At 43.2% G+C, this 21,608-nt stretch overlaps 1 protein-coding gene across 1 annotated transcript in view; it reads left to right on the top strand.

Moving 5' to 3' along the window:
• LOC126284951 (alpha-tocopherol transfer protein-like) overlaps window positions 1-21,608 on the top strand; it is an 83,360-nt gene that overhangs the window by 55,583 nt on the left and 6,169 nt on the right. The window contains exons 4-6 of the mRNA XM_049984225.1: window positions 4,181-4,436; window positions 11,694-11,804; window positions 19,815-19,917. Of these exons, the coding sequence (XP_049840182.1) occupies window positions 4,181-4,436; window positions 11,694-11,804; window positions 19,815-19,917 (470 nt within the window). The remainder of the gene's footprint in view (window positions 1-4,180; window positions 4,437-11,693; window positions 11,805-19,814; window positions 19,918-21,608) is intronic.

The following is a 21,608-nucleotide window of genomic DNA, read 5'->3' as shown; positions in this document are numbered from 1 at the left end:
GTAACTGCTACTAGTGTTTGTTCCGCTATCATATAATCATACAATGAAGGATCCTTCTTTCTATGTATTCGCAATACATTACATTTGTCTATGTTAAGGGTGAGTTGCCACTCCCTGCACCAAGTCCCTATCCGCTGCAGATCTTCCTGCATTTCGCTGCAATTTTCTAATGCTGCAACTTCTCTGTATACTACAGTATCAATTGTTAAAAGCCGAATGGAACTTCCTACACTATCTACTAGGTGATTTATACATATTGTGAAAAGCAATGCTCCCACAACACTCCCCTGTGGCACGCCCGAGGTTACTTTAACGTCTACATCTACATCCATAGTCTGCAAGCCACATGACGGTGCGTGGCGGAGGGTACCTTGAGTACCTCTATCGGTTCTCCCTTCTACTCCAGTCTCGTATTGTACGTGGAAAGAAGGATTGTCGGTATGCTTCTGTGTGGGCTCTAATCTCTCTCATTTTATCCTCATGGTCTCTTCGCGAGATATACGGAGGAGGGAGCAATATACTGCTTGACTCCACGGTGAAGGTATGTTCTCGAAACTTCAACAAAGGCCCACACCAAGCTACTGAGTGTCTCTCCTGCAGAGTCTTCCACTGGAGTTTATCTATCGTCTCCGTAACGCTTTCGCGATTACTAAATGGTAACGAAGCGCGCTGCTCTCCGTTGGATCTTCTCTACCTCTTCTATCAAACCTATCTGGTACAGATCCCACACTGTTGAGCAGTATTCAAGCAGTGGGCGAACAAGCGTACTGTGACCTACTTCCTTTGTTTTCGGATTGCATTTCCTTAGGATTCTTCCAATGAATCTGTCTGGCATCTGCTTTACCGACGTTCAACTTTACATGATCATTCCATTTTAAATCACTCCTAATGCCTACTTCCTGATAATTTATGGAATTAACTGCTTCCAGTTGCTGACCTGCTATATTGTAGCTAAATGATAAGGGATCTTTCTTTCTGTGTATTCGCAGAACATTACACTTGTGTACACTGTGATTCAATTGCCATTCCCTCCACCATGCGTCAGTTCGCTGCAGATCCTCCTGCATTTCAGTACAATTTTCCATTGTTACATCCTCTCGATATGCCACAGCATCATCTGCTAAGAGCCTCAGTGAACTTCCAATGTCATCCATAAGGTCATTTATCTATATTGTGAATAGCAACGGTGCTACGGCATTCCCCTGCGGCACACCTGAAATCACCCTTACTTCGGAAGACTTCTGTCCATTGAGAATGACATGCTGCGTTCTGTTATCTAGGAACTCTTCAATCCAATCACACAATTGGTCTGATAGTCCATGTGCTCTTACTTTGTTCATTAAACAAGTGTGGGGAACTGTATCGAACGCCTTGTGGAAGTCAAGAAACACGGCATCTACCTGTGAACCCGTGTCTATGGCCCTCTGAGTCTCGTGGACGAATAGCGGGATCTGGGTTTCACACGACTGACTTCTTCGAAACCTATGCTGATTCCTACAGAGTAGATTTCTAGTCTCCAGGAAAGTTATTATACAGGAACATAATACGTGTTCCAAAATTCTACAACTGATGGACGTTAGAGATATGGGTGTATAGTTCTGCACATCTGTTCGACGTCCCTTCACGAAAACGGGGATGACCTGCGCCCTTTTCCAACCCATTGGAACGCTACGCTCTTCTACAGACCTACGGTACACCGCTGCAAGAAAGGGGACCAGTACTCTGTGTAAAATCGAACTGGTATCCCATCAGGTGCAGCGGCCTTTCCTCTTTTGAGCGATTTTAATTGTTTCTCTATCCCTCTGTCGTCTATTTCGATATCTACCACTTTGTCATCTGTGCGACAATCTAGAGAAGTAACTACAGTGTAGTCTTCCTCTGTGAAACAGCTTTGGAAAAAGACATTTAGTATTTCGGCCTTTAGTCTGTCATCCCTTTCAGTACCATTTTGGTCACAGAGTGTCTGGACATTTGGTTTTGATCCACCTACCGCTTTGACATAAGACCAAAATTTCTTACGATTTTCTGCCAAGTCAGTACATAGAACTTTACTTTCGACGTCTGTAGACGTGTCTCCGTTGGGAACAACATGCTGCGTTCTGTTTGCTAAAAACTCTTAAATCTAGCCACACATCTGGTCTGATATTCCGTAGGCTCTTACTTTATCAGGAGACAGTGCGGAACTATATCGAACGCCTTCCGGAAGTAAAGGAAAATGGCATGTACAGTGTGTACACTTTTAGATGGCAGACCTCACCCTAGTCCTGAATCGGCAGAAGTCGGTAAACGTCGGGAGGCTTCGGTAGGCACGCAGTTTCGACTGCTGCCAACATTACGTGGCTGACTGTGTTGTACAAGGTAGCCATTGTAGTCTGCTTCGTTATTGATTCGCGCTGTACTGTTCTGCGTGTTTTTACTGTGCAGTTGTGCTAAACATTATCAAAATGAGTGAAGAGGCAGTTGGTGGCCCATCTCGGGAGTCGCCGACAACCCCTACCGGTAGGCCTACAGTTAGAAGGAAGCCAGTATTACGTAGCGATGCTCGCAAAATTATATTGCGTGTGATTGAATACTGCGAAAGGGAAAGGGAGCAGAAATAATTACTTCATCATATTTACAAATACTTTTTTTAACACGTTTGCGAAACGTGTTGCGAATAGAACAAAACGTCATGCCTGACGCTGCACTTTTTCACGCATCTCGATGTTTACCATGTCATATCTCCTGAATTATATGTCCTAAAGAGACATAAATTTGCCGGATCATTTACTGGTATATGTGGATACTGAATGCGTAATATGTTGCGATTAGAGTTAATAGTAACGAAATAATACATTAAAACGTCATGCCTACAGCGGCAGTTTTCCGGTATGTACTGAGAAAATGTTGTAAGCGACAACCAGTTTTCCTTATTTTGTGGGGGATGTCAGCGAGAAAAATTCTCGTAATGGTTTGTAACTGTATGTAACGTTTGTTGCTAGTCGCTAAGTACTCTCATTATCAAACAGTGGATGCATAAATCTGGGTATTTTCCTGCGGTGGCATCTCATTGTTTATCACGTCATATCTCCTCAAGAATTTGTCGTATTTTTTTTTCGGCTAGGAACCTTCGTGGGCGTACTGAGAACAAACACCAAAATTTCATCGTAATCGGATGAATAGTTTGGGAACGCACAGAGGGCAGGCATACATACATTCATTCATTTTTATGTATAGAGATTGACAGTTACGTTATACTATACGACCTGTTTAAGCATATTTAAATTTGATAATTAATAGTTTAACATTGCGGGGAATGAAATGAAGAAAAAAAAATTGGGAGCAGTGGGAATCGAACCTGCGTGCACTGCGTGACAAGCATTTAGCTAACAAATTGCGCTACGCATAGTACAGTGACATAACTGTTGAAACATTTTTCATTACTCTCTTCGGGTGTTCGGAGAACAACTCACCAAAGTTTCATTGCAATCGGATAAATGGTTTGCAAGCGCATAGTAGACAAACTTCCAAGCCTTTCGTCTGCTTTTGTGTAAGCATGGCGCGCAATTTGTAGTGCCAGCAGTGCAACTGGTAGGCGTGCCTTGTACCCCCCTCCCCCCCCCCCCCCCAACGGATTCTCTGCCCTCGCCGGCCAATGCTTGCTTCCTCCTCTCTCCCCGCACTCCCCACACAACTCTGCCGTCTTACAGTTATTCTTCTTCCTAGTACTCAAAACAAATGGCATGCTTGGAACTAGAGTACCATAAGGCTGTTTAGTCAAGAGTCCTGTAGTCTCCGAAATACTCCATGTCTTCCAAGTGAGAATATTAGCATTAGGAAAAGCTTCAAGGCCACCATAATCTGCTTGATTACCCCACACCACAGCAAGTGTGAGCCAAGTACTACCTCCAAACACTGCCTGTACATCACAGGTAAAGTTCAGATGCACTCCACGAAACACATTCGGGCCTCCAATTAACTGCTGCTTATTAAATTGAGCAGCAAGGTCAATATCAATAGCCTTCAAGCTGCGATAGACAGGTACACTGCGCCGCCAGCGACGACGCCATGCACGTCGCAGAGCCTGTATCTAATATTTTCTGGGTCTCATGAACACATAAATCAAATGACTGACACGCAGATTGAAAACAAAAGTAGCCCTCATAGCATGACGTTGCGAATCTGCGTTTTCCATCCTCAGGAGCGTGGTGGTGCTGCCGCAGCTGGACGACGAGGGCCGGCGCGTGACGATCCTGCGCACGGTGCTGCCGCCCAACTCGGTGCCGCTGCACGAGAGCATCAAGCTGAACATGATGGGAGCGGACGCCACGCTGAGGGAGGACGACGCGGCCGTCGTCTGCGGGGAGGTCACCATCCAGGACATGCAGGGCATGACCATGGCGCACATGTCCGCCTGGACGCCCTGGCAGCTCAAGCGCTTCATGACCTGCTACCAGGTGCGTGCGCGCCGCTGCCGGAAACACTTTGCCGCCGACGGTCTTTCTCCTCTGCTCTTCCATTTACACAGGATTCCCATTTGTCTTGACCGTCCCAAATAACTCTTTGTACAGAAGGAAGAAAATAGAGTCAACCATTTCTTGGCTCTGAGCACTATGGGACTTAACATCGGAGGTCATCAGTCCCCTAGAACTTAGAACTACTCAAACCTAACTAACCTAATGACATCACACACATCCGTGCCCGAGGCAGGATTCGAACCTGCGACCGTAGCAGTCACACGGTTCCGGACTGAAGCGCCTAGAACCGCACGACCACTGCGGCCAGCCAACCATTTCTTGTTTAGCTACCAGGGAAGCGTTAAACAGCTTGACCCCCCCTCTTGTAACTTTGTTCGTTACGAATGTACATTCATGTTCAGAAAAAAAACATAACACATTGAACGGCTACAAATATGACGTTCATATTAATAGGACATGTACCGGGTGATCAAAAAGTCAGTATAAATCTGAAAACTGAATAAATCACGGAATAATGTAGATAGAGACACAGATGCTTGGAATGACATGGGGTTTTATTAGAAACAAAAAGAAAAAAAGAAAAATACAAAAGATAAAAAAATGTCCGAGAGATGGCACTTCATCTGATGAGAATAGCCGGCCGAGGTGGCCAAGAGATTCTAGGTGCTACTGTCTGGAACCGCGAGACTGCTACGGTCGCAGGTTCGAATCCTGCCTCGGGCATGGATGTGTCTGATGTCCTTAGGTTAGTTAGGTTTAAGTAGTTTTACGTTCTAGCGGACTGACGACCTCAGAACTTAAGCCCCATAGTTCTCAGAACCATTTGAACCATTTTGATCAGAATAGCAAACATTAGCATAACAAAGTAAGATAAATCAAAGAAGATGTTCTTTACAGGAAATGATCAATATGCCCACCATCATTCCTCAACAATAGCTGTAGCCGAGCAATAATGTTGTGAACAGCACTGTAAAGCATGTCCGGAGTTATGGTGAGGCATTGGCGTCCGATGTTGTCTTTCAGCATCCCTAGAGATGTCGTTCGATCACGATACACTTGTGACTTCAGGTAACCCCAAAGCCAATAACCGCACGGACTGAGGTCTGGGGACCTGGGAGGCCAAGCATGACGAAAGTGGCGGCTGAGCACACGATCATCACCAAAAGACGCACGCAAGAGATCTTTCACGCATCTAGCAATACTTTGATGTTTTGGGTTCTAATAAAACCCCACGTCTTTCCAAGCATGTGTGTCAATTTTTACCTCTCTATCTACATTATTCAGTGATTTATTAACTTTTCAAATTTATACTGACTTTTTGATCACCTTGTACATTAACATGTTATGCAGAAATTGTTAGCATATGAACCATGTCGGCCCTTGAGATCAAATCAATATCGATTTCGTAGCGCTCTCCCATTGGTCAGACAAACCTGTGACCATTCTTGCTGCCCTGTTTCGTATTCGGCCAATATCGCCTGTTAGTCCTATTTCGTACAGGTCGCAGAGGCCACAACAACATTCTATGATTGTTCACACATGTGTTTTATAAGCAACATCCTTCCTGCACTGTTTACATTTCCTCACTATTCTGTCAAGCGATCGAAGTCTGTCAACTGTATGACATACGACTGCGCCTAAGTGAGCGATTGAATATACGAGGCCGGCCGCTGTCGCCGAGCGGTTCTAGGCGCTTGAGTCTGGAACCGCGCGACCACTACGGTTGCAGGTTCGAACCCTGCCTCGAGTACGGATGTGTGTGATGTCCTTAGATTAGATAGTTTCAAGTAGTTTTAAATTCTAAGGGACTGAAGACCTCAGATGTTAAGTCCCATAGTGCTCAGAGCCATTTCAACCATTATATGAATATACGAGTTCGAATCCCGGTCTCTCACAAAGAATTCTTTTCTGTAGTATCATCATAGCTTTTGTTGTTCACTTTTACATTTACTTGTAATTTGTTTACAAAACTAATATTAAAATTAGTCTGCAATGTTCGAGTATTACGCTTTACAGCATTAATATTTTTTAACATCTCTAGAAAACATAAAAAAGTGTTTTGTAATGTGGTGTACTCTTGCGAATAAGCTACGAAATTCATGGCTAGCAACGGCTAATATTTTTTATTAAACGTATACTTAAGTTCTCAAATTTGCCTCATTGCTTTAGAAGACAGAGGTTAAGCACACGAGATTTAATTGTTTGTTAGGTTCTTCTGAGATTGTGGTATTTCGAAAGAGAACAGGAACTCCGCTATACAAGTTTTAGACATAATCATAAAGTTTTGTTATGAAAGTAATATTCCCGGCCTTATGTGATGTAGCTTAACATGGGAAATTCCACTCAACATTTTCTGACAGGAGTATGGCATCCAAAAAACAACTTCAGTATAATATCCACTGGATCTCACCTGTCGCTCATTTTATAGTTGTTGCTCAATCTATGAATATTATTTGCTCTATCAGCATTCCATTTACGTATCACTCCAGTTCCACTGGCTGTCAACTTCGAGGTTAGAACCACAAAAAAGGTTTGTACGTAATCTTCACGTAATATACAAGGCGGTAAGAAATAGTCTGAAAAACGTGTAAGCGTGTTGCTTGGCAGATTTTGCTCAGAAATGATTGTTAAGAAAAATGTCGATACTTTGAGCTATTTCCCAGTTAATTAGCCAATCAGGCCGTAGCGGTCGCAAATCGATGTGGCCAGCCAGATACAATTAGTGTCAGTTATTTTCATAGCGTAGTGACAGCGCACTCCACTGCTCAGACTTTGGCTCCTGACTACAGTCCCGTGACCAGTTTTTGTATCGATTCCATGTTCCGTTTTAGGAAGCCAAACAGATTCGGCCGCACCGTCTCTGATGGAAGCTTGAAATTGCACGCGGATCGGCCTCATCAGCTAATTTCAATGCTAATGAAACTGGAAAAAGCGCAGCTTATCAATTTTTGCATAACCATTATTTCTCTCCACAGGCTACCTTGCAACACCCTCACAAGTTTCTTAGACTGTTACTGACCGCACTGTATACATGGAGAAAAGATAATTGTACGAAAAAACTGAACAGGAATATAAAACATATAAGAAAATCAAGGCGGAAAGCTAGGTGAATTCTGTCTTTCATTTTACTTTCTTCCAACGTTTCAATTCCGCTGTTGGTGTTGTCCCCAGGATTTCAAATAACCACGCACTGTAGATCTCGCGACACTATCATTTCGACAGCGCCCAGCCTCGAGAGGAAGTCTTGGAGCTCTCAGCAGTGTAATTAAGACACTGAATCAATAAATAACTAAAAGAAAAGTCTATTTTAGTCTGTGATCTTATGGTGCATTCAGTGACATAATTTAAACGACTTCATGACGTTTAGAAAGCTTAACAGGAATGGATACATTTCTTGACTATGGTTGCTTATATTTGCTTATAGCCGACAGGTACTGAATTGCCTGATTTAACTCTATCTTTACATCCGGTATCTTTTCCAGGGAGTTGCGTGTATTTATTTTCTTAATAATGCCCAGAGCACCCATCGTTTGATGGTTGCTGAAGTGTTCGTATGAGTTCTGTCAAAAGAGTATTGTTCCACAGCAATTCGACGGTTATCAGACTTTATTATGTTTCGCAAAGAATATAGAGTAAAAATGTGACCACAACTTACACAAATTTACGGAATTCAAGCAAAAGACTTGTTCAGGACGCAATGTATAACATATGCATCATTAGGTGTTCCAGCTGGCCATGTTCCATGATATGGACAGAGCGCACCATCCAGTGTTACCAACCTAGTCAGGTCGGCTGGACACGCTGAAGATGGTCACAACTGAATTTTCTTTGTCGAATTTTTCCTAGGCTTTCAAATGATGGACATTAACAGCGCTAAGGTTTGCTGTTTCTTTCCCGACAGAGTGGCATTTTACAAGGCCAGTATCTTCCATACTTACTAACCTACACTTTTTCATACCGACAGGGCTTCATTTCCAAGTACATGGTGCTCATAATTGAACTTTTGCTATTTGAGTTAGTGTGGACTGAAAATACACTACTGGCCATTCAAATTCCTACACCACGAAGATGACATGCTACAGACGCGATATTTAACCAACAGGAAGAAGATGCTGTGATATGCAAATGATTAACTTCTCAGAGCATTAACACAAGATTGGCGCCGGTGGCGACACCAACAAGGTGCTGACATGAGGGAAGTTTCCAACCAATTTCTCATACACAAAAAGCAGCTGACCGGCGTTCCTGGTGAAACGTTGTTGTGATCCCTCGTGTAAGGAGGAGAAATGTGTACCATCGCGTTTCCGACTTTGACAATGGTCGGATTGTAGCCTATCGTGATTGCGGTTTATCGTATCACTACATTGCTGCTCACGTTGGTCGAGATCCAAGAACTATTAGCAGAATATGGAATCGGTGAGTTCAGGAGGGTAATATGGAACGCCGTGTTGATTCCAAGGGCCTCGTATCACTAGCAGTCGAGATGACAGGCATCTTATCCGCATGGCTGTAACGGGTCGTGCAGCCACGTCTCGATCCCTGACCCAACAGATAGGAACTTGCAAGACAACAACCATCTGCATGAACGGTTCGACGACGTTTGCAGCAGCATGGACTATCAGCTCGGAGACCATGGCTGCGGTTACCCCTGACGCTGCATCACAGACAGGAGCGACTGCGATGGTATACTCAACGACGTACCTGGGTGCACGAATGGTAAATCGTCATTTTTTTCCGATGAATCCAGGTTCTGTTTACAGCATCATGATGGTCGCATACGTGTTTGGCGACATTGCGGTGAACGCACCTTGGAAGCGTGTTTTCGTCATCGCCATACTGGCGTATCACCCGGCGTGATGGTATGGGGTGCCATTGGTTACACATCTCGGTCACCTCTTGTTCGCACTGACGGCAATTCGACAGTGGACGTTACATTTCAGATGTGTTACGACCCGTGGCTCTACCCTTTATTCGATCCCTGCGAAACCCTACAATTCGACAGGATAATGCGCGACCGCATGTTGAAGGTCCTGTACGGGCCTTTCTGGAAACAGAAAGTGTTCGACTGCTGCCCTGGCCAGCACATTCTCCAGATCTCTCACCAATTGAAAAGTCTGGTCAATGGTGGCCGAGCAACTGGCTCGTCACAATACGCCAGTCACTACTCTTGATGAACTGTGGTATCGTGTTGACGCTGCATGGGCAGCTGTACCTGTACACGCCATCCAAGCTCTGTTTGACTCAATTCCCAGGCGTATCAAGGCCGTTATTAGGGCCAGAGGTGGTTGTTCTGAGTACTGATTTCTCAGGATCTATGCACCCCAATTGGGTGAAAATATAATCACATGTCAGTTGTAGTATACTATATTTGTCCAATTAATACCCGTTTATCATCTGCATTTCTTCTTGGTGTAGCAATTTTAATGGCCAGTAGTGTGTTTACTGTATGGGTACTCTACTTTACAGGGGTGATATTAAGATTGTGCGCTGCAGGATTTGCGTTCTTAGTAGTGTTAGTGTCATGTCTTGCCATTTGGCGCCAGTAGTGGTACGGCGGCGTGGGTTTGAAACACAGGCGTCAATGTGTTTTGCTGTTGCGGTCAAGATGGGTCTGGACGTGGTGAGCAGGGCTCTACTTGTAAAGCTGTTTTATCACAAGTACAGAAATAATGCTGTTGCTCTTCGCAAGTATTGGTGCATTAAAAAATACGGAGAGGACCTTCTTCCCCAACTGGTTTGAGGAACATGATTCGGAAGTTTGGATTAAACATGATTCTGAAGTTTGAATTTACTGGGGATGTGCAAAATTGCTAATTGCATCACAAATTATTGAAGAATTTGCTGTTTCCATTGTTGAGAATGCTGGCGCTTATGTGCGATCTTGAAACACTGCAGGAGCTGTGTCACGATGGTTGACCATTCCATGAACCAGCGTTCGAAAAGTGCTGCGAATAGTTCTGGAATGATGTCTCTTGTGCGGGTCCAGGGTGTCGTGGATACAGATGGTCGTCGCATTGAGCAACATTTTTAACCTGGAAACATGGTACACAATTAACAAATGATATTCTCCCATGTGTGTTTTAAAATCTATTTCCTTCAATGATCTATTCGTTATGACCTTACAAAAGTTTCCACAATATTTCGATCACTAGTTTTCCTCGAGGGTCCTCACACATCACGAAATTCAAATTATGCCACCGTGCATATATTCTAGCAGCAGAATTTTTGAACTGACAATTTTTATTATCTTCTTTGTCTGAAAACTGCACTAATGCGATTGTTCAATTTAACGGAAATCCAATAAAAGAACAAGTGGGAAACATAAAACTTTGAAGCCAATGTGAGTACTACGGAGCACTAACTCATTGAAAAACATGGGATTACTTCTTTAAAGTATACAAATTAAATAATCTTTTGACTTTTCGATTACATTTTCCACCTGCTGGTGGGACGGACTATAGCTACTGCCCGTCCTTACTGGAATTGACTTTCTGGCTGTCGCTCGCTCCACACTGTGCGTGACTGCGAACATTGATCAATCAGACGGCCACCACATCCAACATTTATACTCGTAGTTGCTTTGTGAACAAAGCTACGTCTCTATACATTTCACTTCTGTGATGAAGCACCTCTGGACAGTGTAAAACGAAAATTTTCCCAGAACTTGGCTGCGAAATGTGGTTCAAGATACCAATATTATCGTAATTAATTACTACCTCGTTTTCATATCATATTGTATGATAAGGTACTTTACCAGTGCGGTAGCTAATTCCACACCGCTATATTTACGGCTTTTCACTCCGCGCTACTGACAGGGACGGGCTAATTGGACACTCGGCGGAGAGTCAGACAGGAATCGTCTCCAGTCACCTTTGAACACGACTGTGTTTTTAAAAGAAAAGAAATTCAGTATTTAGAGGTGCCGTCAATTTTTAGTTCTCGATTTCTCTCTACCTGACTCATTCTCGTATTATGTTCTCTTCAAGTGATTTATTGCAGAGCATGTCGCTGTTTTTGTTCAGCATGTAGTAAGAGACGGCCAATCAGTAGACATATAACTAAATTTCTCTGAAGTTTACATATTGTGTACGTAAGATATCTCTTTTCTGCCATTATGAAAAGTCATGTAAAAAGACTCTAATATACAAGAAAAAGAAAAAAAATAGTTCCAGGATACACATACAATGCTGAATCGTCGTGACACGTGAAGATACATAGTTTTCTTTCATTTCATAGGAAGGATACCCACTTCGGCCCAAAGGGATTCATATGATCAACTGCCCACCGGGCGTTGAGAAAGTGATGTCCGTGCTTGATTCCATACTGAAGGAGAAGATCAGGAAAAGGGTAAGTAGATCAGGAACAAATAACTGAAAGGTTTCTAATCGCGTTTTTCACATAAAACTGTCTGAAAATGATCTTTGGAAATAAAGAGGAAAAATGTCATCTACAAATGTCCCTGCTTAACCTGGATATTGTGTTTCTGTGCTTTTATAACTTCCCATTTCTAACGCAACTGGGTGGTTTTACGAATAATATATTGAGTACATTCAGGTACTATTTGCAGTATGTGTTACCATTTCTTCCATCTGTATAAGTACCTCTTAGAATTAAAATATTAGTTAAATGTTTTCCCTTTTGCAGCCAGTGTTGACTATGATGAAATTTATTTGGGTATAATGCCGTGACACTTTACAAGACGAAATAAAATCGATAATTTGATTTACTTCCAAGCAACTCAGTTTGCCGATTGGTCACATCCATGACGGCCGGAAGAAAATGTATGGTCGAATCAAAAGAACTGTGTTAGTTTCGAGGGGTCTATGCATTCAGTTTCGGAAAAAAAAAATAGAATTTGAGCGCTTACCCTCTAGCCGACAGGTCTTAAATTTTAATTTGCTAGAACCGCAGCAAAAGCTTGTATCTTCATTGTATGGTTCTAATTCTCTTTAATAATGGTACTGTGCTACAAAGTACTTCTGCATCGTATACTGAGGTTGCGGTGTAAGCCAGTTCATATAAACCCAAATTGAATTTGATTACTTTTAAACGAAACACGAACACGTGGGGGGGGGGGGGGGGCGGAGAGTAGGCAATAACCACGTGCTGGTGGTGGTGGTAAGTTCCTATGGGACCAAACTGCTGCGGTCATCGGTCCCTAGGATTACACACTACTTAATCTAACTTAAACTAACTTACGCTGAAGACAACACAAACACCCATGTCCAGGCAGGGCTCGAACCTACGACAGAGGGGAGGGGGGAGGGGGGGATTCGCGCGAACCGTGGCAAGGCGCCTCGGACCTAGCGGCTACCACGCAACCGCGTGCCATAAACATGTCTGACATAGGGATTTGACTACTGCCTATGATAATTACTATTATTGAACATCTTTTATGGAGTAGTAACTATCTTTGATTGCTTATTGATTGGTTATTGAGTGAATTTGGAAGGGCGTCTCATTATCGAATAGAACTACATAATGTTGACTGAGGTAGATTCATTCTTTAAACAGAACTCTCATTCATCTGATTCTACACACATTTTACTCCACACCAAAATCTCGTCGGGAGCACTTGTATAAGTTCACTGAATTCGGTGGAAGCGTGACAAAACAACGCTCTCCTGAGTTGTTTCCGCAGCGTCTGCAACCACATCGCAAAGTACGTCAAGCCATCCGCTGTGGACGAGCGGCTCTAGGCGCTTCAGTCCGGAACCGCGCTGCTGCTACGGTCGTAGGTTCTAATCCTGCCTCGGGCATGGAGGTGTGTGATGTCCTTAGGTTAGTTATGTTTAAGTAGTTCTAAGTTCTAGGTGACTGACGACCTCAGATGTTACATACCATAGTGCGTAGAGCCATTTGAACCATTTGAAAGTACGTTATTCGTCTGACGCTTGTAGCGTTACAATGTGCTTTGTGTTGTGTTTCGGTGATTTCATATTACAGGCTACGACACTAGTGTGCAGGTACTTCCACAGAAACAGAGGTAATACTGCAGTGGCAAATTAAAGAAATCGTACTTATAATGTTGTTTTGTAATGATTCAATGGAGATTGCGGGTCACTTGCATCAAAATATTCAGAAAATATCTCTAAACAACCTCCGAAATGTTCTGGTGCAGTTTGGGTTCACGCCCTATATTAAGTTGGATCATCCTATGTTATGACAATTCTTCCCCGACCACGTGACAGAATTTATGTACCCATTCTGTCTGCATCGCTAATGTTATTCCACATGGAAGTGTTCCAAAGTTGTCTGCATATTTGCGAATCGTGTAAGCTGAGGCGGGGGATGTATCAGCTCAGTATTCTCCTAACGGGATGTTGGATACCGCCTAAAAACTAAATTTAGTCTGGATTGCGCGCCACCTTCGCCGTTAAATTGCCGGGCGGATTAAATCAACAAAGGCAGAAATAGAAGTGGGTGGCCACAATTATTTCAATTGGCACACTTTATCGATGCAGTATAGTATTGCTTGTACTGTGCTCAACGCATTCTCTATGTCTGTCTCCATTCGGTCCGAACTTTAAATCCTAAGTATAACTGACATCTGCACACACTTGGTAATGTGACAATTATGTAATTCGCAGAAACATTTTTCCGCATATACGGAGAAATACATCAAATATCAGCTCAGTAGAACTGACACACTGCGATTGCAGCGTTGTTATGCCATGTTCAAATGTTCAAATGTGTGTGAAATCTAATGGGGCTTAACTGCTAAGATCATCAGTCTCTAAGCTTACACACTACTTAACCTAAATTATCCTAAGGACAAAGAGGCCTCCGCCGGGATCAGCGGCGCAGTCCATGACTGCACCGCCTCAGACCTCTCGGCTAATCACGCGCGGCTGTTACGCCATGTGTAAGGGGTAATCGTGTCAAATGTTTTAAGAGCCATTACCTGTTTGCATCACATTCATCATGTTGACTGCATTGTCTTTCAGAAAGTTATAGTATAAATTTCTAAGTCACTATACTACTACATACCCAGTCCCCAACACTCTCGCCGTCAGGTGGCTTTCAGCTCTTTCGTGAGTTTGTGCGTGGCGCACACAGAGCCCCAAGCTATTGCGGTCTTTTCTCCCTTCCCGGACTGCCTTCCCTTCAACGCACTGCTTGCTTCCTGTCCTCGCTCCTTTCCCTCTCTGGGTGTCCTTGATTACATCAGCCTAACTCTCCTGGTTTCTGATATCTCTCACGGTTTTATTCCTCTTGTTTTTCATTCTTCAGCTTTCGTTTACGGCGTTTTTGGTCCCCATTTAACGTTTGACCTCCTCTGCTAAATTTTGCCTACGTATTGTGAGCCAACTGGAGAAGAACACCTTACTTGTGTCTTTAGCGTGTGGCCGTAGCGCATCTTCCACCGTTTCCTCAATGCCTTTCGTTCCGTTGTGCTTTAACCCTATATAGCCTACACAGTAGCCGGTCCGTGTGGTGGGGTCGTTATGGACCCCTTGGTTGAGCGCATGACAACATAGGCATCATGCTTCTGATACCTAAACTATCACCTCAGTTGTTTGCCTACGAGTGGTTGCTTGTCTTTCTGGGGCCCGTCGTGCCAGACAGTCTATGCTGTGGATGGGTACGCCCACAGGAAAGCCCCTGATGAGAATGGGTGCTGTCATGGCGCACGCTCTGTCTATGAACGCATTACACTAAAAAAATAAAAAAATAGACGAGCCGTTCTTCTACGGACATCACTTCAGTTGGTAATGGATATTTTCATGCTACGTCTTATGCAGCCACTGCACTAGAACTGAACTGGACAATTCATCGCCACCAGGTCGTTACTTTTCTTGGGAACTAAAGAAGACAAGTTTGACAAAGTTGATTCTCTGAGTGAGATCTAGCCGGGTTCGCTGTTAATCAGAACTTCTTCTGCAGCTCAGTGTGAGGCCTTTCGTGCCGGTGACCATCTTGACGACTTTATCTCATTTTGTTTCTCATATTTTAAGAGGCCTTATGGACCGTCACATCGATGCCAGCACTTTTATTATGGCTTTTAATGGGATGCCCTCCCTGAGAAGACAAGGTTGTGGTTTATTAATGTGATGTAAAGCCGTACTTCCGTTCTTGGGGATTTAAATGCCCATTACTCCATGTGGGGCAGTGCTGATTCATCTAATCGGGGCCCTCATAGACAAGTTTCTTGCAGGCCACCATCTGTGCCTTCTTAATAATTGTTCCCTTAGCAAATTCAGTGATACCTTTGGCACCTTATCTTCCACTGGAGCTTCACTGAATTCGCCTCCCCTTCTCCCTTCCTTGCATTCCGCTCAATGCCCCTTGTGACAGCGACCATTTCCTACAGATTTTCAGGTTACTCTCCACCTCCTGATGGCCAGGTTACCCCACTGGACTTTCCATCGAGCTGATTGGCCTCTATAATCCTTCCAGGTTGTGTTTAACTCCTTCTTGTCAGTTTGTACAGGCATTGCCATCCTGTCCTTAGCAGGCCTCTTTCGCCCCCAGCTGATCCCTTGGTGGAGCACAGGCATTGAAATCACCATCTGTGATCTTTGTCGAGCCCTGAAAACACCTTAAGCAGTACCCATCCTCCACCAGTCTAATTGCTTTTAAATAGCATCATGGCAGATCCTGTTACTTAATCAACGAGTGCATGCAGGTGTGTTGGGTATGCTTTGTCTTCTCCCTAGGTTCTTTTGTCCTTTTATTACGCTGTTGGCTGTGCTATTCAGCCTCCATTGTGACCAATGGCCGCCTTCCAACCTGAGACTTTGCCTCACAGGTGACCTCTGTACAGATCCACCAGTTCTCATGGAACACCATGCAACACATTACACATTAGAATTGGTGTCGGCCTTCTATCTGGGTGCTTCTCTCCTCTGTAAACAGCAGACTGAAGCTTCCCACTTATGTTTTGCCCACTGTCAAGCGAAATACTTCAATGGACCTCTTCCTGGATGGGAGCTTGTTTCGGCCCTCTTCTGTGGCAACAGTTCAGCCCCTGGCTCGATTCCATACATAACTAAATGCTTCAACACCTCAATCCTCTACAGTGACAATAGCCTCTGCAAGTGCTTAGCTGTGTTTGACTCCAAGGTGTCTTCTTCTCTCCATGGAGGGACAGTATTTCGGTTCTTATCCTGAAGCCCAGCAAAGATCCATCGTCTCTCTATAGCTACCAACTGATCACTCTGACCAGTATCCTGTGCAAGTTATTCGAATGGATTGTGGCTCACTGGTTCTGTAAGGTCAGCGAATTTGGAACCTTTTGTCTCCTTACCAGTATATCTCTTGGGAGGACCCCAATCTATCATCTTCTTCAGTGGCGAACTGCATTTCAGCACACCTTTTCTTATCCCCACCATTTTTCCACAGTTTTCTTAGATTTTTGTAAGGCCTACGACGTGACTTAGCGTCATCATATTTTCCTTACACTCCATGACTGAGGCTTCAGGACCCCCTCCCAATTACTGTTCATCAGCTCCTGTTCCACTGGTTGTTCCAAGTTTAGATTGCCACCGTTCTCAGCTTTCTATGAGCCCTTTTCTTCATCGCTACTAATGGACTTGTGGCCTCCATGAGACCATCGGTCACCTTTCCTCAGTGTTGATGATTTCTGTATGTGGGATAGTTCCCACTCAGTGGCCTCTGAGGAGCGACAGTTCGAGGGTGCCATCTGGCGCCCTTCCAGGTGGACTCTCTCACATGGTTTCCAGTTCTCCTCCCCCCTCCACCCTTAAATAGTAGGTGATGCATTTTTGTCACATACTACAATCCACCTAGACCTGGAGCTCTACCTTGATACTCAGTGCCCGACCATGGTCATCCAGTTGCGTTTCTTGGGTCTTCTCCTTGAGAACAAGCTTATTTGGTTGCCTCATATCTGCCATCTGTTTATTGGCTGTTTCCATAAACTCAATGTTCTTCGCTTCCTTCCCCACATGTCTTGGGCCACAAAGTGTTTGACTCTTTTTTGCTTTTGCTGAGCCTTAGATCTGTCCTGTTTGGACTATGGTTGTCCAGTTTATGGCTTATCTGTCCCTTCCACATAGCCTCCGTTTTACATGGTCCACCATTATCGTATCGATTTGGCCTCAAGTATCGTTCACACTAGCTCTGTTGACAGTCTTCTGGTTGATGCTTGGACCCTCCTCCCCACTCCACCCCTTCCTATGCCATTGCTATCCGCTCTTTCCTTGACCACCCCTTGTATTCTATTCTTTTCATGGCTTTGGCTCGTCACCTGTCTCCTGCTCATCCTTATGGGGGATTACCAGCTGGGTGCCACTTTCCTTCTCTGAACTGTGGTTCCATCGTCCTTTTTTTGTCCTCCACAGTCTCCCCCAAACACGCCCCTTGATTAGTTATTCATCCTCACATCCAGATGGATCTCTTAAAGGGTCCAAAAGCCTCCATTGCTCTGATGGTGTTCCATTTTTGTTCTGCCTGATCTTACAACAGTTTTAGGATGCTGCTGTTTCTACAGTGATGGCCTTAAATCCGTTGACCCCATGAGATATGCTATCTCTTCATATGAGGTGTTTACCACAGACCTAATGACCATTTCTGGGCCTTCTGCTTTATGAAAAGGTCCAACATGCATGTGGGTATCACAGGTATTGAGCTTTCTGATTGTCTGGATTGGGGGGGGGGGGGGAGGGAGGAGCGGAACAACCACCTAACGTCCTCCTATGCAACCCCTCTAGGGGTGGATCTGTAGCTTTATGTTCAGTTGTAGGGTGAACTGGGGTGGAGGAATTAATGGAATTCCTGCCACATGGTGTTCTCCCTCCACCTCTCCTGTTGGGAATCTACCATGCTCTTCCGACATTGTATCAGACGTATTAGGTTCATCCATGATTTTTTTCTCCATAATGAGCCGCAACGCTCCCTCCTTTGTAGAATCAGGGCCTTCCTCAAAGTGATCCATATTTTGCAGGAATGCCCCTGCCTTTTGGCCCTTTGCACTAAATATGTCCTCCAACTCTTCTCGTCTTGGATATCAGTGGATGACCCTTGTACGTTTCCCCTCTCCCACCTCGCCCATCGCTCACTCTTCCTGCCGCCCTAACGTACATTCTGCCACTTTGTCTGCCCGTTTTCCTTTCCTATTGACTGGACTGCTCTATCGATGTTGTTCTTTCTTTAGTTTTTAGTGCCTTGAACTCACTGTCTGGTCATCTCACCCTTCCACCCTCCGAGTCAACCAACCAATCAACTATATCACTACACGAATTCTTTTTCATAATCCGAATGCGTTTCTTTAAAAAGAAAAAAAACTACCGTTTAGAATCCAAATATTTTGTTGGCAAAAGAATGAAATACATTAAACAGCAAGAAAATAGGAAGTTGTGGCATACAAAATGTCCTTGGTGTCAAATAAGATTATTTAGCCAGTATGGCGTTGAGAATAATAGTGCATATAGTGAATGGTGTTGGGGAATGACTGAACAGTGTTTCACAAGCGTTTTAAACTATGAAATAACTTCTTCGAAAGAATTCATAAACTAAACACTACACTACAGATAAACTGGACGAGACTGCGCTGTTTTTAAGAGTGGCCCTGTATTTAGGAATATAGTGGCTCTAACCTATATATGGCCATCCTTATTTAGATTTTACGTCGTTCCCTTAAACGACTTCAGTAAAATGGAGGGATGATTCTGAATATATCTTCACAGCCGACTCCTGACCAATTCTTGTTGAACTAGATCTTTAATCATGTAAATACCTGTATTTATGTATTGTCTCTTTGTTCTCAATATGTAATTTAGAGTTCCTGTTATTGTTGTTGTCTACTTCAGTCTGGAGATTGGTTTGATGCTGCAGTCCCCATTAGCCTTTCCTGTGCAAGCCACTTTATCTCTGCATAACTGTTGCAATCTGTAGTCATTTGAAGCTGCTTACTGTAGTCAGACCTTGGTCTCGCTCTACAACTTTACCACCACACATCCCTCCATTGACTGATTGACTATTTATTACTTGATGATTCAGTATTTGTCGTGCGGTAAATTCCTTACTTGGTCAATTCTGTTCAGTACTTCTTCATTAGTCATGCTATATAACCATCTAATCCTTAGCATTTTTCTGGAACACTACAATTGTAACCATTCCGCTCCCCTCTTCTCCGTGCATATTACTGTAATACACACGAAGTCTATGTAAAAGTGATCTTCAGATGAATAAATTTATAACTTTCACCACTACTACACAGGTAAATATACTCTCGGAACTATTTAGTGTCACTTGTTATTTATCGTTTATGTAATATTATATTGTTCATCTTCCTCATACAACCTATGTATTTCCTGAACTACATGTTTTATCGGATATGTTTTATTGCACTCTTCAATATTAATTTTAACAACTTGCATCTTTTTGTTTCAGGTCATGATTCATTCCGATCTGGAATCGTTGCACAAGCACTTCCCAAAGAAAATACTACCAGCAGAATATGGAGGAGACGCAGGACCTATCGATAAGATACAAAGTTAGTAGACTTCTTTGCTGTCATGAATTCAAATAGTTTGAATGATTCTAGAATGAAATATTCACTCTACAGCGGAGTGTGCGCTCATATGAAACTTTCTGGCAGATTAAAACTGTGTGCCGGACCGAGACTCGAACTCGGGACCTTTGCCTTTCGCGGGCAAGTGCTCTGCCGACTGAGCTACCCAAGCACGACTCACAGATTTAACTCCGCCAGTACCTCGTTCCTACCTTCCAAACTTCACGCAAGCTCTCCTGCGAGCCTTGCAGAACTAGCACTCCTGGAAAAAAGGATATTGCGGAGACATGGCTTAGCCACAGCCTGGGAATGTTTCTAGAGTGAAATTTTCACTCTACAGCGGAGTGTGTGCTGATATGAAACTTCCTGGCAGTTTGTATGATTAATATAACATCAGTAAACCTCCAGTTCAGAATCCGGCTCCCACGTATAAAACTGTTTCAAATGTCCAGTTACATAACACCTTTTGGCTCAAGACGCAAAACCCCTATAATGTTCGTTTTATTCTATATAATTTGCGTATGTTTTAAGAAAAGTTAATTTTCACTTAGCTTAATGCTTATGGAGTCATATATCCTGAATTACCTGCCGTATAGTATTTTCGAGGAACATTCTGTGGTATTCTTGGATAGTGTCTGAAATACGCGCTGTGAACGAAGTTGCTAGTACAGAAGATTTAAACTGAAACGTCATGCCTGATGCTGATGTTTTACTGTGTGAACAGCGAAAATGAGAAACTTTTTTAGTTTCATTGTTTTTTGGATGTTTCAGCCAGAAAAGTTTTCGAGGAGGTTTTAAATTATGTGTAAAATTTGTTGGAAGTCGCTAAACGCTCTGAGTCTCAAATTCGGGATCAATATAGTGTGCGTAACTTGCGAATAGTGAGTTATGCTGCCTTAAGACATGCACACAATTTTTATTTTTAATACGTGACTTACTGTGTTAAACATTTTACGTAAGGCTATACATCTTAATCAGTATACTAGGTTTGTACATTCAATCAGTAGGTATATGAAATTTTTTGTTGCCACTGGAAAGCGCTAGAAAGACACAATACAACTGAAGCTTAGTGGATATAATATTTGCGCCTAGTAAATTTAGAGGTTTTTCATATGTTTCATGCAGCCATAAAATGAAATTTTCCTCGCATGCCATTGCCTTTATGGAAATGTTTTATTAAACAGATTAGAACAACAGTTACGCGATCAAAATCGACAATCAGTTTTCATCAATTATTTGTATAGTTTAGACCTGATAGGTCCTACCTGCGTGGTGATGGACGAATGTGTTTCACTTTCTGTATTGTAGAGTTGTGTAAATTATAAGTTCTCAACTACAGCTCCAAAAGTCGTTAATCTAGCTCAAAGTGGAATCTACTATCCTGTATCTGGTATGCCTTGATCTTGACCCGTCTTTCATATCAACGTACTACGCTGTTGTGGATGTGATTAGACTCAGTGCACAGGAAATATGAACAATAACGCCTTTATTTTCAAGACGTTTCACGTTGTACAGAGTATATTCCTGTTCGTAGAAGGTTGAATAGTAAATTTCGAAATACGCGAATCAAAAAACCGAATGTAATACCAGAACAGTGAAATACCTACCAGAATATCTAGGAAGAACATGTTTAACGATGTACCGTAACCAAAAGTCGATCTACCGATCCTGTA

Source organism: Schistocerca gregaria, chromosome 8 (genome assembly GCF_023897955.1).
Source record: "Schistocerca gregaria isolate iqSchGreg1 chromosome 8, iqSchGreg1.2, whole genome shotgun sequence".
Taxonomy (NCBI): domain Eukaryota; kingdom Metazoa; phylum Arthropoda; class Insecta; order Orthoptera; family Acrididae; genus Schistocerca; species Schistocerca gregaria.
The sequence above is the reverse complement of the archived record's forward strand: the minus strand, read 5'-3'. Positions and strand labels throughout refer to the sequence as shown.